The 26,774-nt window shown below is 39.9% G+C and overlaps 1 protein-coding gene across 5 annotated transcripts in view; it reads right to left on the reverse strand.

Annotated features, from left to right (window-relative positions):
* Window positions 1-5,742: 5,742 nt before the first annotated feature.
* The window catches only part of JAK2 (Janus kinase 2), a 68,805-nt gene continuing 47,773 nt past the window's right edge, over window positions 5,743-26,774 (reverse strand). For all 5 annotated transcript variants that reach the window (XM_057398345.1, XM_057398347.1, XM_057398346.1 and 2 more), the window contains 6 exons: window positions 25,808-25,997; window positions 24,766-24,890; window positions 18,859-19,031; window positions 13,714-13,831; window positions 11,895-12,008; window positions 5,743-9,989 (listed from right to left, as the gene is read on the reverse strand). In XM_057398345.1, coding sequence (XP_057254328.1) covers window positions 9,882-9,989; window positions 11,895-12,008; window positions 13,714-13,831; window positions 18,859-19,031; window positions 24,766-24,890; window positions 25,808-25,997 — 828 coding nt within the window. In that variant the 3' untranslated portion in view covers window positions 5,743-9,881. The remainder of the gene's footprint in view (window positions 9,990-11,894; window positions 12,009-13,713; window positions 13,832-18,858; window positions 19,032-24,765; window positions 24,891-25,807; window positions 25,998-26,774) is intronic.

The raw sequence follows: 26,774 nt of genomic DNA on the forward strand, positions 1-26,774 counted from the left end.
ATTAGTCTTTCTCTGGGTGACTAAAGGACTTATCAAAAGCATGAGAACTTCATACTAATGGGAAATTTCAATTATCATTTTGATGATAAAGCAGTACAGAAGGGCACAGACTACCCAGAAAATTCTGGAAATGCCTTGAAGCACTCTGAAGAAGATGGAGAAAAGAGCTGGAGGCGAATGTACTATTTAATTACAACTACTAGAAAAGATCTGACTAAGAATGTGGGCACAGTGGGCATCACAAGAAAGAATGACCATGGTATAATCATTTTTAGAAAAGAAAGGAGCATTAAGACAAATCATGACATAAAGAAACAAAACCAGTGTATCTGTCTACCTAATGTCTCTCCCCATTCTCCAGTATTTACTGAAATTACTAAGTGCCATTGACTAGCCCAACTGCACCAGTCATCTAGCACTGAGAACTGAGACTAGGCTAATGTTGTAGATGAGTGGAATGCAAGGTATTTCCAGAGGTAACAGGCAAGAACCTGCATGTGTATGATGTTTGTAAGCTCCACACTGCCCATGCAGAAGCTATTGTGCATGGACTAGATAGACTGGATGTTAAATTTGATTTAACTTTTTAATTGATATATCAGTATTTCTGAGGAGAAGCCACTTTCAACAGTGACCTGACTAAGAGGTTTTAATGACTAAGGTAGAAAAGCCCATGGATCTGATTAGAGCTCAGTCAGCTGTAGCTCAGGCAACACATCTAGCATCCACATTTAACAGTTCTTTTCAACTCCTCTTGGTGTAATTGTTTAGCTTTCATTTTTTCATTGTTCAAGTTAGATATACTCAATCATACCCTAAGTGATTGCTAACTGGAGTTCTCTGTGGGGGAAAATACACTTGAGACGTATACTCAGTTTAACTAATTTAAATCTCTGATTTGTTAATATTTGATTTCTTAATAAAGTTTTACAAAAGCTCTGTAATAATTGTTATACATATATATAAAAAGTAAAGTTGAAATGAGCTGTCTAGGTTCAGTAGAACTGTAGATAAGATTACAGAAGCAAACCAAGAACAGTAATAGCAACTACTTTTGCAGGACTCTTTTTCTTTCTTTCTAAGAAAACAGTAATAAGATAGCAGCTGTATTACAGAGGGAATGAAATATGGTGTTAATTTTCTCCCACTATGCAGGATCAATCAGTCACACACCACCCAGCTAAAATTGATCAGATGTGCTTAAAATATGTACTGACCGCACAATTTGATCTTGAACAAGATTCTCCTTGTTTAGATGGTCTGATTTGCCTCAATTCTGCTATAACTGTACAATAATATTCTTTTCTCTCCTGGCATACTTAATCCATCTTTGGGCTCTTCTCACATTTCCAGTTCTTCTGTGAATCTTTTACAAGGTGGCAGGTGTATCTTTAGAAGTTATCTGACATAATTTCGTTCTTATTATTGCTTATTATTACAAAGAAACAAATTCTTTGAGACGTCTTGTCTTTAACATCAGATTTATCTCCACAGAGGCGCTAGTTCGAGATCCAAGATTGACAGAAAATTTTGTTTTCCATTCCATCATTTGTGATGCAAGCAGGGTATGTTTGACATCTCCCTCTCTGTTCAGCCACCAATTTGAAGATCTGATACTACAGACAAAGGAAAGCAAGGTAAAGATGATAATTTGCATAAACAGGTGTTTTGGAGAGTTCCAAACTTTTTGCTTAAGGGAAAGGTATTTATAAAATACCATTAGGCTTTCATTATAAACTTAAAATCCTTAAAATTGGATCTTAGTTGAATCTGAAGTTTAAAACCAACTCAGTTTCATAGACATTCTTACTTCTAAAGGGCCTATGGCTTTTGTTGCTGCCCAAACCTATTTGTTTGTGAGAGGCTTGCTGGCAATTTCAGATTACAAAGCCCAATTCAATGCCAGGAGTGTTTTCCTACATAGCATCTGATAGGCCTGCCTTAGTAGGCCCTCATTCTGGTGACTGAGGTTAGTAATGGAAAATGCACACCAAAATAACAGTACATTTCTATTCAATGTCAAGCCACTTGACATTGCTAAGCTTGACGTATTAAGCAAACCAAGTATAGAACAGGCATTTGACTCAGAGCCATCTCAACCACCTATGATCACCTGAGACCAGCCCCGGTTTATCATTCCCAGCTAAAAGCAGAGTTAAGCCCAGAGGACTACCCCACTTCTCTCCTGCCTCACTGTAAGGTTTCTAAGGGGCAGCTCAGTTTTAACATAGAACAGCTCCACCTCAGCCACATCCTGCCCTTGTGTGGTGCTGGACCTGGACTGGCACGTTCTCTTTCATATGCCTCTGGACTGGATCACAGCACAGGGTGCTCCTACACTGCTCCCCTCCTATCCTAAAGCAAGGCTCCACCTTTGCCAGCATGGTCACAATGCTGATCGGCCTGCTCCAAATCTCTGTAAGCTCACCAACTGAGTGGGAGATGCTGACTGCCCATCTCTGAAGCCACATGTCCCAAAGGGCCCAACAGTCCCATACAGGGGGCTATAGTTTCTCCAGGGCAGGTTCTTTTCTCCATATCGTATTGTTCCTGTAACAGCATGGTTGTCCAGACACTTGCAACATGGGATGTCCCAAAAACCTTCATAGAGAGGCTGTGATGCTAGCCCCATATCAATTTCATTTTAGCCTTTGAATTATAGACTGTACAGCAAGGTAGTAAAATTTTGCTTAGTCCTGGGAAATGAAGGGCATATCTAGTACCTTGTAAGTATTCTTCATTTAGATCTTCTCCACAGATTTGAAATTTAAGTTGTATCTTGTAGAGACCATTCAGTATTAGACACTATTCTGCTTTCCATTTAACATTCATTTCTTCTGCTAAGAGAAGACTATTAGTCAAGAGCATGGATGCAAAAAGCAGGGGATTCATTTATAAAACTGTGTTCATATTCTAAATACAACCTCAAGGTCCTGATGTTTAGTTCATGCTCCAGTCATCTAGTTTGGGGTTAGAAGATCAGCTATGCTTTTCATAGCTTTTGCTGATGTTTCCTAGGAAGCACGATTTAGCTCACATTAGTTCATTTTCTTAATGACAGCATTACTCAAAATGAATTATTTGACACCTGCCATAATCTTCACTGCAGCCACTGTGCAAAAGGTTGAACTCCAGAAAGATGAGCCCAGGGCTTGCAAAGGCCTCACAGAAAGGCCCCCACACAACTCCCTCCCAGATCCCCTTGAAGCACACAGCTTTTGGTTTTGGCTGCTGCGACAGCCAGCACTTCTGCCCCATAGAGCGCAACCTGCCAGCTCTTGCGCAGAGGCAGGGCAGGGGCACAGATCCTGGGCACCATCTTCCCTGCCCTGCTGCAGCAGGCACCTGGGAACAACCAGGCAGTGCCAGCAAGCATTGAACTGCCAGACCACTGTTGCTCATGTTTCTTCTGTGCAGTGCTGTATAGCTTCTGAGTTAGCACTACTTCAAATATAGCTAAAACACTTTCTTTGAAGGCCTTTCAGTAGCACTACAGCCTTACAGGTACTCTAGGGAGGAGGAGTTAAAAAAACAACTGGTTTATGTCTAGTCACATCTTTCAGATATTACTGCTTACTGCAACATTTTCCAGATATTATTCTTCCAGTCCATTTCTTTTGACTTGTTCACATCACCAGCATCTGGCTCTATGAATTGCATGCATGGGGTTATTAAACACCTGGATTTCCCGCAGTTTTACCATTTAGACCAATTTCATTCTGCTTTAATCTGAGAAATTTTCCTTCTTTGGCTGCTCTTTGCCCTCAAATTCCTATTTTCTAGAGTTAATGCTGCGTAGTGTATCACACGCTTCACACGAGTGCATGTCAGATGTGCAGTGCAGTCACAGACGGGTTGCACGGCTTTCTGAGAGCAGCTACCTCCTCTTACAAACACAGGAACCAGCACAGGCAGAAATCACTTGCCCCTCTAGCACCAACCTCGGTACTCACATGCTAAGCAGTCCCTTTATACATTTCAGATGAGGCACTCTGGAAAATACATGGCAACTCAGTGTGTGCAGACACACAGCAGTAGTGTTTCTTAGGTGCAGAGATGCTATTTGACTTTTAGTAAGCTTACATGGATGTGAACTTCTTTTTTGTAAGTTCTCTAACAGTTTCAAATCTTTGTAACATAAAAGGAAAGGTAAGTGGCATATGGTTGTTTTTATACTAGTTGTTTTGGGTTTTCTGATCTACATTCCTCAATGAGCTGATGTTTAGCACAGCTCCACATGGAAAATGCAACTGGATGCACAGAAACACAAGTACACAGCAAATGTCCCACAGAAGATTAAGGTAATAGCTCAATTTAATACGTTATTCCATCTTTCTCTTTCCCTGAAAAAAAAAACATGGAACCCAAGCCCAAGTTCAAACCCAACACAATGAATTCAATACTTGCTGTGCTACAGTATTCATTTAGCTAAAAATTCTTGAACTCCCCGTTTCTGGACATTTCTGCATTGCCTAAAATAATTAACCACAGAAAACTTGACGCATTTTAGTTTTACCTTGTCCTTCTGCTTATATTAGTATTATTTGGCTATAACATTAATATTTAATGTTTCTGCTCTTGGTCCCAGTGATTTGCATCCTGTGATTTGCATTTGGTCCCTTCCAATCTCTAGCATACTGTGATACTGTGATACACATGCGTCTGCATTTCTGGGGCAGATAAATATCTGAACTAGTCTCTGCTGCCTTGGTTGCTTTATACAATTAACATAATTATATCCCACTTGTTTTTTCTTTTAATGCCTCCCTAACCTAACAGTTTGGGGTAATCTTTGCAAACACTGGACAGTTTTATTCCTTTATTACTACCCACACAGAATGTTTCATTTGGTCTGACTGCAGTTTGACAGGTTTCTAAACCTGAATTTCAGAATTCATTAAAACCACTCTGAGTATTTATTTACAGAAGTACAAGAAGACCACCACACCATTGCATTCCATGAGAATGAGCTGAAGGCTCCATTGTCCTGCACTTTATGATACCGGGACAACATCCTTCATGACGTTATTACACCCCCTGCGGTATTTTCATCTTCAAACTCCCTCCTTTTCCCAGACATTTGTTCTCTAGAACAATTAAAAATCCAAAATCATGTCAGGATAATGGGATTAGGAGGAACAGCAGAACACTACCTATAATAACCATTAAGCTTCGTTGGGATGGGATTTTGTCACATAAAATAATCTTCAGACAACATACTCTGAGAATTAGTTGCCTTTCATGTGTGGGAAGTGGAGAAAACAGTAGCTTAATTTTTATTGCCACCACAGTACAGTAACTTAAGTATGTATTTGCATGATTGTATTTATATGCATATTTTCCATTTTACCATCGTACTTCTCAAAATTTAGTGACACCATTCAACTCTGCTCAAGGTAAGTGGTGATAATTTTCATGTAAAGTTACAGGGAAGTCACACAAAAAGACAATTAAGGAATGCAAATCAAAAATTGGTTTCATAAGTTTGTGTTAGAAATGCTCAAGAACCGTAGTCTGGTAACAGGTGATCTGCTACTGGTCCCCGTCTTACAGACCTGATACTCTCTAAATACTGACAGTAAAAGGACATGCTTCTTCTTTCCAAAGTAATTGTCTTAAAGAAAAAGACAAAAATCAGAAATACCCAGTCCTACTGTTGTATGTCGTGTATTCTACCCTTTTAAACACACCAGCTGTCTTCAGTAGAGATTTAAACACCAGTAACTATTTTTAGGTATGATATAAAAGAACATTTTGGCAGGCATTTGCCATTCATCGTATTTAGTTATTTTATTTTCACTATCCAAACTCAAAACAAACGCACAATTAAGTTTCAGGTATCAATACACAGTTTCCTAAAAAAAAACCACCCCTTTCATGTTCTCTTCCATAAAAGATGTGCTCAAAGTTTTGCAGTGTAACCATAAGTAGAAGGTTTCTTCTTTCCCCTCACCCCCTCCCTAAAAGTACTTTTCCTACTTTAATATAATGTATTGTAAATGTCTGAATCAAAAAGCAAAATTCAGAAGAACACTTCTTAGCCAAACATCTTTTCAGAATTGCTGTCTGGCATGGCACAACCTTAAGCAGTTTCTTTTGGTATATTAATTCTTGTATTTTTCACTTCGGTTAGGTCTCTGTGAGCATTTTACGTTTAAGGCAGACAATACACAATTCAGAAATACGTTAGTGCATATTTTTCATGGTATGGCATTTCCAGTAGACAGCAGTTTTTCGTAATTCACTGTGCATTTTACATTCCAGAAAGCTCTTCAGTGTTGAACATCAGCTTTTTTCCATCATTCTTCTTGTTCTTCTATGCTTCTACTTTTGCTCTCAGAACACTTATCCTGCAGGTACCTGTGATCACACATTCCTTAGAATCTTGCCTTCTTTACACAAGAGTTACATTTGTTAATACTTCATACAGTACCACTTCTTCCCATACATTTCAAGGCAGGTGGTCAACATCTCAAGTAAATGCAACAACTAAAAACTTAACTTTGGGACGGGGGGAGGGAGTGAGGGAGGAGAACCCTGTATTTTTACAGTTATATTCATCTGTACATTTAGTAACAATTATCTCAAGTGGAAACTTTTAATCAATACTAGGACTTGACAACAAGAATGTGAGATTCTCTTCCTGAAAATTCATTGTCTGCCTTATCACATGACAGTTGCAAGATTGTACAATCTATTTTAAAACACATTTTGAAGCTTCACGTATTTATATTGATAGAGAACAAACCAATGTTACACTAAACAATACTTGTTTGCAGATATTCTGTGAGATCTAGAATAATATACGATATATTGTGCACTTAAGAGAAAAATTCTTTCACTTCAAATGCAAGTGCAAAGCAGTAGTTCATATTTCAATTCTATATCATAGCAGCAGCCATGTATGCATAAACCAGCACTTTTTATACCAAAAAAAAACACAAAACAAACATCACGGCGTTTGAGTAGCATGATTACACTAAAGTATGACAAATGCAATGCCAACTAAAGAAAGTACTTAAAACAAAGAACTGAGTCTGTTAATACAAAGACTATATAAAGATGGCATTACTCAACACTACTGTAGATCTGAGAGCTTTCAAAATGCAGTGCTTTTTGGTGGTGTGGGGTTTCTTTGGGTTGGGCTTTTTGTTTGTTTGTTTGTTTTTTAACAAGGGTTACTACGATTTGCAATAGCAAATTCAGCAAAATCACTGCATTTACATCCCAAAGAGTTTTTTGAGAACACCATTTTGTCTCCTCCAGGACCTAAAATTGACCCTGCAGATGATCACACATCTCCCCAGTGTCCTAAGCACTACTTGGTCCTATTCACCCAGCTAAAAATATACCAAATGATCAAGCCCTTTGCACAAACAGGCTTGTAATAAAAGTCTGTATGTTCCTGACCAACAGCACAAAATTATAATGCAGTGTGAAGATATGGCTTTCTCTAAAAAATATAAAGTATTAAAGCAAAAAAAAAAAAAAATCCACGAAACACTTTAAAATGATCCTTGAGTTCATCACTATGTTTATACAATCAAATAAACTGTGTAATCAGTCTTACTAGAGTAGAACAAGAAAAAGACTTTTTATTCACTTCAAAAAATAGCAGACTGGAAGATTTCTTCATTGGATTACATGAGCTTCCCTGAGATTTTTACATAAATTATATTTAGTCTACTATATATTGGAAACCAGTTAACTACTGAGTGTCATACACTGCAAATTTTACATAATTCCTGCATGTGTTATCCAGCTAAAATGCTGTTTCAATGCTTTAAAGCTTTATCTTCTTTTGTTACAAAAAACACGTACATACAACTGAGACTACAAATGCAAAGACATTTTTTGCACAAAATTTAAAATCCTCAAAGCAATATATAGAAATGGAGAAAACAGATGTTACACTGAACAAAGCACTTCAAAGTTCTTCGCAGCTTAAAAACTGATCATGAAATTAGTTTTTAAAATTGTCTATGAAGTGCTTGACGGCAAGAAAATGAACAGAAATATTGTTAAATGCAATGGGCAGCATTCTGTATTTAGCAATCTCCCATATTACAAAATAGTAATTTTGTATGAGTAATTGTGGGAGAGAAACATCATAGTGGTACAAAACATTGCTATACTGGCACTGTGTTACACTAAGTATGGATTTTTATTTGTTTTTTTTTTAAAATTGAGGTACTTAAATTTCTGACAAGATGGATGCAGTTAATCACACATCTTAAGGAGGACCCACAGTGAAAGTAACTATGTTTCACTGACTTAACTGCCACAAATTGTGTAAGTGAACACTTTATTTTTAAATACAAATCTAGATATCAGGTCAGTTTGCTAAGCTGCATATCCCCTTAATTGAACTGCTTTCAGCAAAAGTCCAAGAAAAACAAGCATTGTACTTTGCAAACAATTATGCTTAAGTAAAACCAACAACAACAACAACAACGAGATTACTTGAATTAAACAAAACCTGCAACTTCACTGCTCTGAGATACGAGATTATCCCCAAATTTTATGCCTGGAGGCAAAACCAAACACTTGTCCAGAAATTTTTGTTAGACTTATTTCAAAAGCTGTATTTTACAGCGTTAAGTAATCTGTTCAAGGTAGCTCTGATCTCCTTCCAGTTCTCACTAACTGGGCTCATGTCCTTGCCTTCCACCGAGTGTGAAAAAATTGCACTTGTAATTCTTCCTTTCAAATACTCGCATTTTGGGTATTACCAGGGAAAGAAAAAGGAGGTGACTTGGGCCACTTCATTACAAAACAGACTTGATGTGGTTGTGACTGGCCGTTCAGATACTGAGCCTTAAGCGTTCTGTTTTTTTGTACTGGAGGGAAGGTGTGACTATCTAACAGCAAAGTGAGGAACTGTGAAATTGAGGGCATTTTCTAGATTTTTCATTCTGCTGTAAAAAAGGTCCCAATTTACAGATACATTTACAACTGCATGAAAATTACAAGAATGGGAAGAATGAAACAGCAGCATTTTAAAACAGTATCTTTAGCTTTTCCAGAAACAAACTGAAGATACTGCCTTGTATAAAACGGCTTAATTTCCACTTGTCATCACTGTATATTCAATTTTACAGAGGGAATCTAATACTCAACTGAGGAAAAGAAGACTAAGAAAAACTGGATGTTTGTTTTTTTTCATTTTAAATTAAAATTTTCACATGGGTGAGCAGGATTTCTGGCTCTCCAAATTAGGAACAATTTATTCCCTTCCCCTCAAAATACTTACAGTACATAACCCAGCCTAGTATACCTCTTTGCATATATTACTGGCTGATAACTGATTCAGGCATGCACACTGAAAGTTTGTGGGTTACACAACCACTTCTGTTTTATTATACAGAGAAGCCATTTCTGCATCAACACTGAAAAAAATGGTAAAACTGTATTAACAAATGAAAGACCTTGTGCAACACACAAAACAGGGTACCAAATCACTATACATCCAGTCTGAAAAGACTTTACTAGAAGTCTTTTCTGTGCATCTCCATTTCAACAAGGAAATACACTGGGCTTTTCACCTTGTAATCTCACCATATTTTAAGTCACCTCTTTCTTTTCATTGCCAAGTAAGGCAAATAATGGTATTTTAGACTGACCATATATTAGAATCTTTTACTTAGAAAAATAATTCCTCTCTCCCCATTGAGAATTTCAACATATTCTCACAGTAACATCCCGATAAAGAAAACCAGCAGGATTCCTCACTATGCAGATTAAGATAGGAACTTTGCCACACAGATTTTACATTCAGCTAAGATGAGATACACATGTCATGCATACGCCAATTATACACAGCAGACCAAATATGTTTTGTTCTGCATTCCAACATATCATCTGAAGGAGGGACAGTCTTCTCATCCACCCATGTTGTCCCTTATGTGATCCACTCGTTGAGCAAGATCCCTAAAGGTGGGTCGCTGGGTAACATTGTTGTTCCAGCATTCTTTCATGATAGCATAGATCTGGAGAAGAAACAAAGAAAATCAGTGGGTTTAAACCACGACACCATCCAACTTAACTTTATGCTTTCAAGCAACAGTGTAGTGCAAGAGTGTGCCTGAAGTCTTGCTATACCTCTCGGTTTACCTGCTTGATCCCAATGACAGCAAGAAGTGAGGATAGCAAGCTCTGCAAAAGCCTTTATTATAACAGGAGATTTAAAAAAAAAAATAGTATAGAAATTCACTCAGCTAGATTGTAAAATTTTTAAGACATTTGTTATTTTGCTGAGTTTTTATCTTCTTGCTTGCTCTTATTTTTTTGAAAGCTCAAGAATGTTTAAAATTACAAATACTTTAACAGTCTGACCAAAATCAGATTAACAAAGACAGCAGTTAGAAGTTAAGCTTCCCCTGCAACATTAACATACACTTCTCTGAATCAGGATATTTAATTCTCAATTACTCTTCATGTATAATTGGAAAGAAGGCAGAAAACTTCTCATATTTCCAACAACTTTTTAGATGTTGCTTAAGAGCAATCTGCACAGCTCACAGGAAAAAAAGGTAGTATCAGTTCCTTTTTTTTTTTCCCCAGCAGATCTGAAACTCCTGCATCGATCAAGCTGCTTTAGATACACGTGTCAAGCAGCTTGTAAACTACAGACATCTGGAAGATTTAGTATCTGTGATGTCTGGCCTTTCAGAATGAATTTGGAAGAGCAGTTTCTAACAAAAGAGAAACTTTTCCATCTTGCTTTGGTATCTGAAGAAATGTCAGATATTGGAACCTTTGCATTAGTTTGCATAGTTTCCGTAACACAGATTATGTATTATCTTTTATATATGACATTCAGGTTATCTACAAAAAGCCAGACCTTTACAGTTCAACAACTCTGGTACTCATAATGCAAGAAAGGTTACTTCAGAGACTTCTTCCCCTGTGGCTTCCCTGCTTCATCTGTACTACTCTCTTCGCTGCTAGCCCACTTGCCCTCAATCTCTCCTCTGTTTCTAGTTTTGCATGGGTTATTTCTTTACAAGCGCTTGATTCCAAAGGGATGCAAGCAATAGATCTGAGCTGGAAGTTGCACATGTTAAAAAGCATAACTATTTTAATTGCATTCTTTCCCTACTGATTCACCTGCCCAGCCCTAAAAGGTTTGACTCAAGCTGAAGTGCACCTGTTCTGACTTAGAAGTAGCATGAAAAGTGTTTTTTAAAACATTTGGAGTGATAGCAAAACCAAAAGAACACTGAATTCATTTGTGTGCTCTGAGGATGGCTTTGCATACATATACACTTCTGTATCTGTGAAGAACATGAATACAAATCTGAAGGCCCTGAACACAGAAAATCTGATTTCATTGCTCTTGGCTGAGAATGCTTGCCAGTGTGTAAGACACAGGATAAACATAGATATTCCTGTGCTTGAGGAAGGAAGAGCAAGAGAACAAAAGTAATCAAGATAAGGAGTTATTTAAATCTTGGAATTAAACATGGAGAAAGTTCTGTAGATATTAAGATACTTCTGGTAAATGTTACAGACTTCTGCAGAATCCATAGTTCACAGCTTTGAGCAAGAACTTAATGGAACAAGCTCTGTAGACTTATCTCACTGCCTCAATAAATTAGTATTTTTAAAATAAAAGCCCAAGTGCTTCAGTACAGCAGTCAGTCATAATAGTCTTACTTCATATATTTAGATAGACTACATTCTAGGCTCCTGAGGGAATGCAATCTGAAGGATCAGGAGAAAAATGTAATTATAGTAATCGTGCAACTGATAAAGTAACAGCACAGTCATTCTGCTTGCATAAATACTTCAGTAATCTAAGCAGAGCTAACAACAGTTTGCACTTTTGGGGTACTCACCCTGACTGAACACCTTTCAGGCTATCATAACATATTAATACAGTAATACTTCACCTCATCAGGGCATCCATCTGGTCTTGGTAGTCGTCCATTATTCTTCAAAAGCTCTATCAAATGAAATACAATCATCTGCCCTTGTTTATCATTGCCAATCATGCGCATGAATTCCTGAAACACAAGGTGTCATAAATAATTTTTAAGGAAAAAAAAAGATGCTGCAATACTCTAACCAAGCAAAAATTCTTTATAACAAGACTTTATAATAATGGAGTAGTATATAACAATGACAAAATTTGGGATTTCAAGTCAAGAGAATGTATTTTTTGTGCGTGTGGATAAAAATAGGATGATACATATACAGTTTGAAGCTCTAAGTAAAAAATTTTCAAGAATGTTGATCAGCACCAGATGATTAACCAGTTTTAAAAGGATAAACCTCGCAGCTAATTCTGAAGAGCTTCCTGAAGTATTAAAACAAGATCTTGATGCTTGGAAAAATCACAGTGAAACAGAAAACAAGTCATACCATACTGATGTATTAAAAAAGATTAACCACTAACTAGAGGCCAGAAGCAGTAGCATAATTAAAACATAGATAAAATTTTGCTATTCAAAAATCAACATAACCCAAAAGGCAGATTAAAATCTCAGACTGTCAGACATTAGAAGTACTATTAACTGAAAATAATTTCTAAGCAGGACACACAGGAATTATTTTTCTTCCAATGCTAAATAAATGTCTTTAATGATCCTTTACATGAAAATGTGAAACAAGTGTCGGTAGAATGTGCAAATGGCTAAAGCTGGGGAAACATTATGAAGACTACAAAAGCTAAGAGAATGTCACGGCTAATTGGTAGAATTCATTTTTCTTGATACATACCACCAGGATAACCAACTTGATGAAGTGGTGGATGCACATGCAGAATTGATTTATTCAAAGTATATTCCACCCAAGCCCATGACTTACTCTACCACTTTTTTTGCCATTTTACCACTTCAGGTGTCTGCAGTGTTTATATTATTATGCAGGAAGAGCTGCCCCTACCTTGGGAATTCTTCCTTCATAGCTTAGTTATTGTACTGAATTACTAAGAGGTCCAGTGAGGTCAATGAAAAGATCTTCCAAATGTATTTTTGCCTGTCATCACTGTTCAGTTCTCAAAACTACACTTGCCAGGACTGAGACACTGGCCAAGGGTAAGGACAGCTCAAGCACATATACAAGGCTCAACAATCCTCTGTTGTGTCTGCCAGATACAAGATTGTGAATCTCGTTTCCAATTTGGAGAATTGCTGTTTGGTGTACAAGTAGCATTTTTCTCCATCGACTGCAAATTTGTCCTTAAAGGTGCCTCCCAACAGATTGCAAAAAGCCACTCTCTTTCTTGAACTTCAATAACTTGCTAACTTTGGGTTCTGGTAACAAAACAGAACAACTTTAAGTTACCTTATTTAAATCACCTTAATGTTTACATATTTGTTTGGCTTAGCCTTAGGTTTGGAGTAGCATTGGGAATACATGACATGTTGCAATGAAACAGCTGCATCTGAGACTACTCTCCACAAAAAGTAAGAACAGTCTATAAAGAGAAATTTTATTTTTTTTTCAAACAGTTAGCATTTACAGAGTGGATAAGATCTGCACAGATTATCAGATAATTTTCAATCTCCTTTCCCTCTTATGGCTTGATATTAATATGTTTTAGCATGTTGCTGCTTCTGGTTGGATGCTGCCTCATAAACACTAAGGTATCTCCAGAAAATTATCAGTAAATATCAACTTGTTTAGGTATAGGAACAATCTTTATATTTTTAAAAAAACTAAATAAACAGACAAAAAACTTCTGAGAACCATTAACTAGGTACTTACAGCTGGTGGGCTCTTGCTCTTGTCAATGTATGTGAAGAGTTCATACAAGACGACACCAAAACTCCACACATCTGAGGCCACAGAAAATTTGCTTTCTGTCAGAGATTCTGGAGCATACCTATAACACATGGAAATATTGACTGTTCTATGCAACAAAGCTCGGTTTTGAAGGTACTTCTTTTAATAAGACTTTTTTTTTTATGAATAACTGTTCTCTGTTCACAGACATTAGCGCATTCTCATTTTCTTCCATTACCTTCATAAGTAACTGTTCTTTTAATAATAGTTAATTGGTATTGAAAACATAAACCGCCTTAAACACACACAGTTAGTGATAACTATATCCGAGTCTGCTTTTCTTCCAACAAAGCTGTGAATATTTTTCTTATCTGTAGTGCGAGTAAACAAGATTTTGATGTGATAAGGCCTGGAAAGAAAGTCAGTTACAGCCAGTAAGTATCCTTTCATCATTGTCAGAAGCTATGCAAAATGTTCTTCTTTTCCAAGCAAAGCAGAGCTCATTGCAGCATTACTGCATTTTGGAGTAACTCAGGCCTTCTCTGGAAGCTTCACACCCAAATACAGACATCTACCTGAATATTCAACCCAGCATCTTGTCCTTGCTAATTACAATCTGTGGGATTGTCCTGTTGTAGCAGTTATTTTTATGCCTAATAGCTGGTGCAGTGATGTGGTTTGGATTTAGTCAGAGTACAATGCTGATAACACACTGATGTTTCAGTTGTGCTCAGTAGCACTTACCCTGATCAAGGACTTTTCAGCCTCTCATGCTCTGCCAGTAAGGAGGGGCACAAGAAGCCGGGAGAAAGCAGAGACAGGACACCTGACCCAGACTAGCCAAAGGGGTATTCCATACCACAGCATGTTATGCCCAGTATATAAATTGGGGGGAGTTACCTGGAAGGGCTAGATCACTGCTCAGGTTGGGCTGGGTATCGGTCGGTGGGGGATGAGCAATTCTATTGCACTTCACTTGTGTTTTCTGAGCTTTCATTTCTTCTCTTGTTGTTTCCTATTATTATGATTGGTATTCTTTCTATTATCACTATATTTTACTTTATTTCAGGTATTGGACTGTTCTTACCTCAACCCGTGGGGTTTATATTCTTCTGATTCTCCCCCCCATTCTGCCCTGGGGAATAGGGGAAGGGGGAGTGTGAGCAAGTGGCTGCATCTTGCTGAGTTACTGGCTGAGTCTAAACCACAACAGGGATTTAACTCCACTTGGTCAACAGAGGCCCTACCCAACAGATCTCAGCTAGAGAATATGTATGGCTAGCGTTTAGGGAACCAAAAGGTCCATAATTTTAAAGCATCCTGGGAAACAAGCCCTTTAAGATTTCCTTTATCTTTGAATACTTTTCATGTTGCATCTACTTCTTTTCAACATTCGGGTAATTTTTTGGTTGGCTTGTTTGTTTGTTTTAAGTATGTTGAAAAGTCCCATGCAAGTGACTTTCACAACGCTGGGCAACTGGCCTGAGTTTGTACTTAAAAACTCCACAATATGCAAAACAATTTGGCTGATGCACTGGTAAAGATCTGTAATGATGCTGCCAGGAAAAAGCGGCAGGTCGTAGTAGTAGGGGACTCGACTTTGAAGGGGACAGAAGCACTCGTCTGTCGGCCTGACCCAGTCTCAAGGGAGGTGTGTTGCCTACCAGGGGCATGGATCAGGGATGTGGCAGAGAGGCTGCCTGCTCTAGTAAGTCTCACGGACTATTACCCACTTCTAGTGATCCATGTGGGTGCAAGGGATATAGGTAGTAGTAGTCTGGGGAACATAAAGAAAGACTACAGAGCCCTGGGAGAGGTGGTTAGGAACTCTCGAGCTCAGATGATAGTCTTTTCATCAATTCTCCAGGATGAAGGGGAGGACCTAAAAAAGCTAGGACGATCAGCCAGGTTAATAAATGGTTAAAAGGGTGGTGTCATAGTCAGGGGTTTGGGTGTCTTGAACATGGGACCCAAGCTTGTAGGCCAGATCTAGTGGAGGCTGGTGGAGCTGGTCTGATAAAGAAGGGAAAGAGCAGTTTTGGTATGAGGCTTGCCAGGCTGGTCAAGGATGCTTTAAACTAGATGTGTTGGGGGAGGGGGGCATCATTCCATCCCAACTCACCCAGTCAGTTGCCAGAACCTATAATAAATGCTTGGAGCAATGTAGAGATATCCCAGCCGCTCCAGCCAGTGAGCCAGCTTCAGTTGGAGCTCGGCTCAGATGCCTCTATACAAATGCCCGTAGCGTGGGGAACAAACAAGAGGAATTAGAGATGTGTGCACGTCTATGGGGGCATGATATAATAGGCATTGCAGAAACATGGTGGGATGGCTTCTATGACTGGAGTGTTGGAATGGAAGGTTACAGGCTCTTTAGAATAGACAGGCCTGGCAGGCGGGGAGGGGGAGTTGCCCTTTATGTTAGGGATAGGCTGGAGAGTATGGAACTGTGTCTGGGGACAGGTGAGCAGTCCACAGAGAGTTTGTGGGTCAGGGTTAACGGGAATATAGCTATGGGAGACATTACTGTGGGGATCTGTTACAGACCACCTGATCAAGGAGAACCTGCGGATAAAGTACTCCATAGACAGATAGGAAAAGCCTCACGCTCACAGGCCCTTGTTCTCATGGGTGACTTCAACCACCCTGACATCTGTTGGAAGGACGGTACGGCCCAGCACAAGCAATCCAGGAGGTTCCTCGATTGTGTGGAAGACAACTTCCTTCAGCAAGTAATAGAGGAGCCGACAAGGAGAGGTGCCGTGCTTGACCTCGTGCTCACCAACAGGGAAGGGCTCATTGGAAATGTGACGCTTCAGGACAGCCTTGGATGCAGCAATCACGAGATGGTCGAATTTGAGATCCTCAGGACAGTGAGAAGAGCGTGCAGCAAGCTCACAGCCCTAGACTTCAAAAGAGCAGACTCTGGCCTCTTCAGGAACCTGCTTAGTATGGTTCAATGGGATATAGCCTTAGAGGGCAGAGGGGCCCAAGACTGTTGGTTGATATTCAAGGATCACCTGCTACAAGCTCAGGAGTGCTGCATCCCAACCGGAAGAAAGTGCAGCAGGAGGGCCAGGAGACTCCTTGCATGGATAAGGAGCTCCTGAGGAAAATTAAAAGGAAAAAAAGAGGCTCATAAAATGTGGAAGCAAGGACAGGCAGCCTGGGAAGAGTACAGGGATGCTGTCCGGGAAGCTAGGGACCAGGTTAGGAAAGCTAAGGCCCAGATAGAATTAAACTTGGCTAGGGATGTTAAGGATAACAGGAAGGGATTCTACAGGTACATAGCAAATAAAAAACAGACTAGAGAGAATGTAGGCCCCCTCAGGAAGCTCTCAGGAGAACTGGCTACACAGGATTTGGAGAAGGCTGAGGTTCTGAATGACTTCTTTGCCTCAGTCTTCACTGGCAAAGGCTCTGACCAAACCACCCAAGTCTTCGAAGGCAGACGCAGGGACTGTGAGAATGAAGACCTTGGGACCACTGTAGGAGAGGAACTGGTTCGAGACCATCTTAAAAATCTGAACGTGCACAAGTCCATGGGACCTGATGAGATCCATCCATGGGTCCTGAAGGAGCTGGTGAATGAAGCTGCGAAACCACTGGCCATCATATTTGAGAAATCATGGCAGTCAGGTGGAGTTCCCGATGACTGGGAAAAGGGAAATATAACCCCCCTTTTCAAGAAGGGGGAAATGGATGACCCAGGGAATTACAGACCAGTCAGTCTCACCTCTGTGCCTGGCAAAATCTTGGAGCAGATTCTCCTGGAAGGCATGCTAAGGTACATGAAAAACAACAAGGTGCATGGTGACAGCCAGCATGGCTTCACTAAGGAGAAATCCTGCCTGACCAACTTGGTGGCCTTCTATGATGGGGCTACAGAACTGATGGACAGGGGTAGAGCAGTTGATGTCATCTACCTGGACTTGTGTAAAGCGTTTGACATTGTCCCACACGACATCCTTGTCTCTAAATAGGAGAGACATCAATTTGATGGATGGACCACTCGGTGGATAAAGAACTGTCTGGATGGCCGCACACAAAGAGTTGTGGTCAATGGCTCAATGTCCGTCTGGAGACCAGTAACGAGTGGAGTCCCTCAGGGATCGGTGTTGGGACCGGTCTTGTTCAGCATCTTTGTCGCTGACATGGACAGTGGGATTGAGTGCGCCCTCAGCAAGTTTGCCGATGACACCAAGCTGTGTGGTTCGGTTGATACCCTGGAGGGAAGGAATGCCATCCAGAGGGACCTCGACACGCTTGTGAGGTGGGCTGATTCCAGCCTCATGAAGTTTAATCAAGCCAAGTGCAAGGTCCTACACCTGATCTTAGCAATCCCAGGCACAGCTACAGGTTGGGCAGAGAAGAGATTCAGAGCAGCCCTGCAGAGAAGGACTTGGGGGTGTTGGTCTATAAGAAAATGAACATGGGCCGGCTTCAGTGTGCGCTTGCAGCCCAGAAAGCCAATGGTATCCTGGGCTGCATCAAAAGGAGCATGACCTCAAACGAGGTGATCCTGCCCCTCTACTCTCCTCTTGTGAGACCTCACCTGGAGTATTGTGTGCAGTTCTGGTGTCCTCAACATAAAAAGGACATGGAACTGTTGGAATAAGTCCAGAGAAGGGCCATGAGGATGATCAGGGGACTGGAGCACCTCCCATATGAAGACAGGCTGAGGAAGTTGGGGCTGTTCAGCCTGGAGAAGAGAAGGCTGCGTGGAGACCTCATAGCAGCCTTCCAGTATCTGAAGGGGGCCTACAGGGATGCTGGGGAGGGACTCTTCATTAGGGACTGTAGTGACAGGACAAGGGGTAATAGGTTAAAACTTAAACAGGGGAAGCTTAGATTGGATATAGGGAGGAAATTCTTTCCTGTTAGGGTGGTGAGGCACTGGAATGCGTCACCAAAGGAGGTTGTGAATGCTCCATCCCAGGCAGTGTTCACGACCAGGCTGGACGAAGCCTTGGGTGGCATGGTTTAGTGTGAGGTGTCCCTGCCCATGTCAGGGGGGTTGGAACTAGATGATCTAAACATCCTTTCCAACCCTAGCCATTCTATGATTCTATGAAATTGTAAAAACTGAAAACATGTCACAATTTCGTACATCAAAACAAGACTTACCAAAATATAGGGCTTTCACCAGGTTCCTTTACTTTGTAGTATTCTTTGTCTTGTGGCAAGACTTTTGTCAATCCAAAATCTCCAATTTTAACTCTGTTCTCATTTTCCACTAAGATATTCCTTGTTGCTAAATCCCGGTGAACATACCTTTTTGTGCCCAGATACTCCATGCCCTAGACAGAAAGTTCACAAACACAACAGAAAGTTACTTTTACCATTACGTAGTTGCACTTTCCTTTAAGGGGCGAATTAAACTCAAAGTTTAAGTCATTTGGTAATGACTGTTACCAAAATTGGTATGCTTGGACATTTGTCTTCTCTGAGGAGTTACTTTTTCCAAGTGCAGGGATTTCTCTTACCTGAAAGAAGATAGACTAAACATGTGCCAGAGGCAAGTGCTTTTTCATTACATAACTGGACAGCTGTTACAGCTCCCTTCTGCGGCCAAATGCAGTTTGTTGGTGACAGAAGGAAAACCAAATTTTGGGCTAAACTACACAATCCAGGGCAGACGCGAAGACTGTCCTATTTACACATTTCATTTAATCTTTTCTTCAGTTTGTACTTCTGCTTTCTGAAACTTTACATTATGATTACCAGAATTTGGAAACTATTCTCTGACAGATTTCCCACCTGTGTGTTTCTCTTCCATGTGGACCATTATTCATCAGCAAAGTTATGCTTATTGTTGTATTTCCATGGGTTGCTGTAACAAAGCATTAGCCTGAAGCCATGTCTTCTCTTGCTGCTGCTGATCCCTTTTTACCAATGTACGCAATCCTTTTTGATAACAATGAAACGCAGCAGAAGCCAGTGTGTAGTGGCATTACTACAAATCAGAACATCTTCCTTACAGAGCAATAAATGGTGCACAGAAGTAGACCCTGCACAGTGTTGAGACACCCAAATCATATGAAAAAGGAAATACAAAGCAAGCTGTCAGTTTCAGAAGAAAGTATCTCACTGTGACAACACAAGTGAAAAAGTAATAAATTAAACTAAGAGTATTGTTGAACTGAAATTTACGAACATTAAAGTTATACTATTAATACTTAAAGATTTATTTCTCTCTCTCTCTCTTTTCTTTAAAGTGAGAAGCCTCAGAAATCGTTGACTTCGAAGCCTGACCTTCCCCTCAGGGTCTCGCTACCTCCTTGCGCCGCTAGGTGGCATCGCCGACTACTCACACCCAACTCCAAACTCGTTCAAAAATGACGCTAATTTTTCATTACCTGCCTATCCACTGCTATCCTGAAAAACACCACACCCAGGTTTTTCCAAGTGACACCCCTGGGTTTCTGATACAATCGGTCTATGTAAATGATGTAACTTTTTCTTGCTACTACATGCTGTACTTAAACAGTCCTAAAGTTCTTTCAATTACAGTAATCTTTCTGTTCGCCCGAAAATACCTGACCTAAGAGTGGTATAAAATTGAAAACATGCAAATTCTAAGTGGAGATCATAATCCCGTGGCACTAATCTAACAATGGAATTGAGTTTAACTGTGATTTCAAATGCTTCATTAAAGTTGGACTCTGCAGCAGGAAAACATGAAGCAGTTTAAACACTAAGAGATGGAAAACTGTCTTTTTTTCTTCTTGATTATGGATTTTTTTCTTAATTCCTATCTTCTCCTATCAGCCAGCACAAACAAAATGCAGGACCAAAAGATAAAAAAAAGAATATCCAAAAACTAGGTGCATGGAGAAGTTAACTGCCTATTAAAGGCGTAACGAGTTTGGCAGTGAAGTGCCTCTTGACTGTAACAGGAACTCTCACATGGCTAAGGACTGATCGTACCAGGGACTCCTGTTCCCTGTCTGAGGTGAGAAGCAAGAATGGGGATAATGAGTCATCCCCCTGAAAGCCTTGGAACACTCCTTCCCCTGAGCACAGCCTGAAGTTTTGATAGGCAGTTAACTGCCAGATGCACAAAGAAGTAACTTGCCATTCTATTGTCAAGATTCTTTGACGTTAAGGACAGAGTCCAATTGCTTGCCACCAGACAAGCTGTACTAGTGGCACAAGCTGCACCACGTCGCAGCTGCACTGATTTATACCTACAGAAACATCACCACTAGCAAACGCTGTTTATGAAAATGCTGCTTTTCACACTACAAGATATGCACACAAAAAATTACACCTTTAAGTCAAGAACCTTTTCCTGGTATAGTAGCAAGGAACTAAAATACAGCAAGCAAGCAAACACATCTTAACCCTCATGTATTTTCTCTCATACATTTGAGAGAAAAGCTGCAAGGCAGAAGGAGAAAGATTTTTGATTTAATAACCCAAAATAACAGAGTGACAGAAATGCACAGCAGAAAGAAGAAATATGAGATGCTGAAAGAGCAAACATTGCAGGAGAAGCAAAAACAGCTAAAGGAAAGGGAGAAATATGATCAACTAAAAGAAGAAGGAAAAACATTTATATCCCATTTTCATAATACTAGGTACTCATGTTTTTAATTGTTTTGAAATAACAGAATACTACACATTGCTTTGCAGGTTGTACAGCAACAACGCAAAACAAGACATAAACGCTGTAATTCTTAGACTGCTTCCATTAGAAGTGAAGATGCTTCTTTAAGATCAAGTCCATTATGGACTTCCCACATTTCCACACTGTGTACCCATGCTTTGCACTTGAAAGCAGGGTGTCTTCCCACTTACGTATCTTCAGAAGGTGTATTCTATCTCTCTCTTGACTGGCGCTTGGTACTTACGAAACAGTCATTTCAACTGCTATTTTGATTTTTCATTGTCATTCTTAAGTCTACTAATATTTGGATGCTTCTTTTATATGTGTGTAGGTGCGCACATACATTAAAAACTTTTTCTTTGTGCCTTTTATATTCAGGTCCTTTCCCATGGTTTCCTGTCATCCTTGCACTGCCTGCAAAAGCGAAAATCCACCTTCCAGCCCTCCTATCGGATACCTCTGTCTCATAGACCAGGGTCCAGAGACACATTGCCACTGCTGTTCCTTCAGTCTTCCGAATGGGCCTGAAGACTTACATTTGCAAGCTTCACAGATTATTATGAGAGCGAAAAGTGCAGGCACCTTACAACCCTTCAGGTCACAGAATGAAACAGGTAAGCGGCTGACTTTGTGTGTTCAAAAACCACTGTTGCATCTTTATTCTATGATAGATTGATTCACTCTCACTGTCATCCTAGTTGGTGGTGTTTGCTTAAAGGAAAACTGTTTTCAGTGACTTACCAGCACTGATAGTTAACAGCTATTTTGTTGCAGAAGTAGTACTGAGAATTTCTTATGTCTGTTACTGGAGAATGACTTCGAGACACACGTTAGAGGATCTTTCAATCCTCTGAGTAGGTGGTCACATGTTCAATCCTTCCTCTCTGTTTAAAGACTGACACTTGTCACAGACTTGTTAACATTTTCTGTTTCCCAACCTCATGTGCTGGTGCATCTCCCCATCCACCCTCTGGGCTGCTCTACAACCTCAGGAATCCTCATGGCTTTTGTGTAATCAGTTGGGCAGTGAAGTGCCTCTTGACTGTAACAGGAACTCTTGAATGGCTAAGAAGGGAGGCACTGATCGTACCAGGGACTCCAGTTCCCTGGCTAAGGTGAGAAGAGAGACTGGGGATAATTAGTCATTCTCCTTACAGCCTTGGAACACTCCTTCCTTTGTTCACAGCCTGAGCAGAATGGTAGCACTGTTACTGAAGTTACTGACCCATGTTGTATTCAGGTCAGAAATTTACTAATGCCTAAAGTGAATCATCTTGCAACCCTATGAACAGCAGGCATAAGTGAGCACCCCTGAGCTCTCCTGGACTGCAGCACGCTGCAACCAGCATCTCCTTCTGGATGGCACATATCTCAGAGCTCATGAACTCTCCACATTGGCAATAATCAGAGACTGTCATCAAAAGCTGACAAACGCATCTGGGCTGAAGTCCCCCCACTCCTCGAGGCTCAACCCTTACCTGCTGAGGAATGTCAAGACATTTGATATGAACATTTGACTGACTTCTAGGGCAGTTTTTAACCAGTATCCTTATACGTCTTTGTGACTGTAAGTGCATGCATGTGTATATAAACTGACATAGCAAGTGCAGTAAATCCTATTTACTGACTTCATAAATGTTAAGATCCACCCTGAAACTGCAGATTGCTGCTAGTAAAAGCCATCTGTGGTGAATTAATTCACTTGTAACCTTGTCTGCGACTAAGAGTAGACCCAGCCGCACCTAGGCTCCATCACTTTAGAAAGCAAGCAAGTCTACTCTGAGCTTCATGATGCCACAGGAGGATTTCTTTATTCCCTGTATTTGTTCCATCAGACATAAACCATTGCCCAAGTCTGAGACTAAGATTGGACTCAGTTGCACCTAAGCTCCATAAGGACTGTGGAAAGCAAGAGGATCTACTCTGAACCTCATGACTTAATGGGAGGGTCTCCCTTACCTTTTGTGCCTTCACTCTCTCTTATCAGTCAATTTCAGTTTGATTTTAGTTCAATTTTTCTTTGTATGTGTCATTCATGTAAAATGTAACAGAGTGAACCTTGCCACTGAATTTTGGTTTTGTTTTATAAATTTGTATTAAAACTGCTCTTGCCAATTAACTTTGATGATCATTCTTTGAGCAACCCTAAATCACACCTTTCACAACACTGCATACTGCTTGCCCATCAAGGAGTTTTTTGCTGAAGACTACCCATCCAGCTTTGCTTCAGTGTAACACATGAACAGGTGAGATTAGCTGCTGCTGAAGGTGCCTGTGGCATCCTTCTGCACATGCCCCAGGCTCAGTAGCCAAAACGTTTGGATCAGTCCAGTTTCAAGCAGGAAATTACCAAGCTCTGTTCACTTCAAAGGAAGTCTGAATTCCTGGAGAAGATCTCAGCTCTGGCAAAGACACTGCTGCCTGATTCTTGTCAGGCCTTCTCTAAAGATCTGCAGAAGGAAAGCTTCTGCTCCAAATGTTGCATAGCAGAATTACCAGACATCAGAATATCTATGGGCTACACACACTGAAAAATACTCTTTGGTCAGCTACTGTCTCCATGTCTTTGATGTGGGGACTGGGGAAAGGAATTTAAAAATATTTCTGGTACATGCCTTAAGGGTGTGGATGTCTTTCCCCTGCTGCCTTTTCTCTCTTCCCCCTGCTTCCCCACTTTCTGTTTTTCTTTTCCCAAACAACTGAACATGGAATGAAATCTAAAGTGTCTGTAGCTTCTTGTATCTAAAGAAAAATAACAGAGTAATACTAGGATGGTCATTAAGTCTTCTTTCTGAGGAAATAAGATACCACAATAAAGCTCAGGTGTTTGCCCACCTCTTCACAATTTTAAGGATCTTCAGTACCAACCAATGGGACTAGCAAATAATTTATTACAGCTCTGAGCACTTCAATGGCCTCTCTTTCTTCATACAGAAATCATGTACCTTTGCTCTTTCTGCTAAATAAGCAAATATTTACAGTTTAGACAAAAATTCCTTAAACATATGCTGTTATAGTAGTTTTACAGCTGAATGTCCAAGTTCTGAAAAATCAGTTATACTATGTCATGAAGAGTTTGCCTGGATGAGTGCATTAACTCCTGCAAAACTTTATTTCAACTCTCGCTAGGGAGAAAACAGGCTTTAATTCTCTGGGACAAAATATAAGCTAAGCAAACGATGAAATAAACAGAAATAAATGAAGTATATTCTTCCTTAGTCAGCAGATAGGCCAAGTCTTGGCATCCTGTATTTTGTCCGGTTTTTGAGTACAGGAATATATACTGCTACTTTTTTTAGGGTTATGTGGTACTAGTAGCCCAACAATGACATAAAAGATACACCAAGGTTGTTTTGAGACAAATGAGACAAGGCCAAAACCACAAATTTCTTGAAAAATGTGAGTCATCTGAAATTTCCTACCTTGCATATCTGAGATGCATACAGTAAAAGCTTCTTGTGGTCCAGCCTCTCCTTGTGTTTCTGCAGATAATCTCGTAAACTTCCATATGGTAAATATTCCATGATTAATCTTAGATTCCTACGACCTTTTATAACAACAACAAAAAATACACTTTATTTTCCTGTCATTTTCCAATGACAAATTTTGAAATATATTTACTAATGTCCATGAATAAAATAGAAAATAGTCTAAATACCAAAAAATAAATTATACGTACATCACGATGCAATCTTTCATGTATTAGTTAACTGTATTTGTTCAGGAAATGACAGTTACTTAAACACAATAATTGGGATATGCTTGATATACACCAAGTCACTAATCAAGATAGTTTAATCAATACTTTAGCTACTACTGCTAAGGCAAAGCAGAAGTGCCACGTGTGTGTATCTGTGTTTATGTAATTCCTCCTCATTGCTGAGATGAAATTCAGAATGGCAACTGACATCAACTGGTCAGCAATTATACCATCTTTAAAGACTTAGTCTGATTCTTAACTCAAGATTTTAAGTTTTACATTAAGAGCCTGGGCAGAACCCATGCTTTCATTCATCAACTTCAACAGCATCAACAATTTACTCAAACACATCTGCTTCTAAAACTTTTTGTCTAGTCTTTTATCATATAGGCCGTAGAAGAATTGGTAATACCCACTCCAGGATATTACATGGAGTAAAAAACAAGAACAGTTACAAAATGGTTGCATTTTCCCCACTTCACCTTAAATTATTTTCTAGGACAGCTTTCACTCTAAGATAAAGAAACGGGGTAATTAGTCAAAATGGTACTTTCTCTAAATCAATCAAATAATGCAATGAGCTGACTGAATAAGATGCCCACCTTGTACTGAGTAGTAGTACACAGCAGTCACTACTTTGATTTGTGCTCTCTAAGTCTTGGTAAAGTTATGACAAGTCAGTGACTTCCATAAACACTTGCCTCTCTGAACTCAGTATGGATACTTAAGTGTTGACATGAAGGTGTATTTAATATAGCACATACCTGCACTGTAGCATACTCCTTTGTATTTAACAATGTTATCATGTTGCAGAGATTTAAGAATTTCAATTTCTCTTTCAAAGTCCCTAAGATGCTCTTCTGTGCTGTGTTGCAGCTTCTTCACAGCCACCACCTCTCCAGTATTATCCTGCAGTGGGTCGTAGCGGCACATCTCAACACTGCCGAAATTTCCCTAGATCACAAATGGAAATACAATTAAAAACAAGTCCACTTTCTTAGTCTTTCTTAGTGCTTGTGCATGCTGCCTCAGTGCTCACTGGATGAGCATTCAGGTGACCACAATTAATTATGTGAAATGTCATAAAACCTCCCTGAGAGAAAAGAATACAGATCATCTGTTAAGAAACACGTTCAATGAAAGGAATTGAATAGCACAGAAGGAATCAAGGGGTTGAGGTCCATTTATTCCTCCCCCCCCCCTTCACAGATTTCCATTTGCACTTCCAAATTGTTAGCTGGCACACTACTTCTGCAGCACCTGCAAAAATCCCTTCATTTAGGCTCCTCTCAGGTATTAACTCTCCCCCAGTTCTTGGTGGCTCTTCCCTCATTTGTTTCAATGTTCTACCTTTTTCCTTTTCTTTGTTTATGTCAGTCAGGGGGTGATTGGTGACAGCCAACATGTCTTCACTAATGGCAAATCATGCTTGACAAATTTGGTGGCCTTCTATCATGAGGAAATGGCATTAGTGGATAAGGGAAGAATGACTGATGTCACCTACCTGGACTTGTGCATTTGATGTCCCTCACAACATCCTTGTCTCTAAATTGGAGAGGCATGGATTTGACAGATTGACTTGGTGGATAAGGAACTGGCTGGATGGTCGCACTCAAAGAGTGCACGTGGAGACTGGTAAAAAGTGGTGCTCCTCAAGGGTCAGTACTGGGACTGGTGCTGTTCAACATCTTTGCTGGCAACACAGACAGTGGGACTGATGAACCCTCAGCA

This window comes from Pezoporus wallicus, unplaced genomic scaffold (genome assembly GCF_028554395.1).
Source record: "Pezoporus wallicus isolate ANWC-B61680 ecotype Strahan unplaced genomic scaffold, APGP_CSIRO_Pwel_v1 contig_13414, whole genome shotgun sequence".
Classification (NCBI taxonomy): domain Eukaryota; kingdom Metazoa; phylum Chordata; class Aves; order Psittaciformes; family Psittacidae; genus Pezoporus; species Pezoporus wallicus.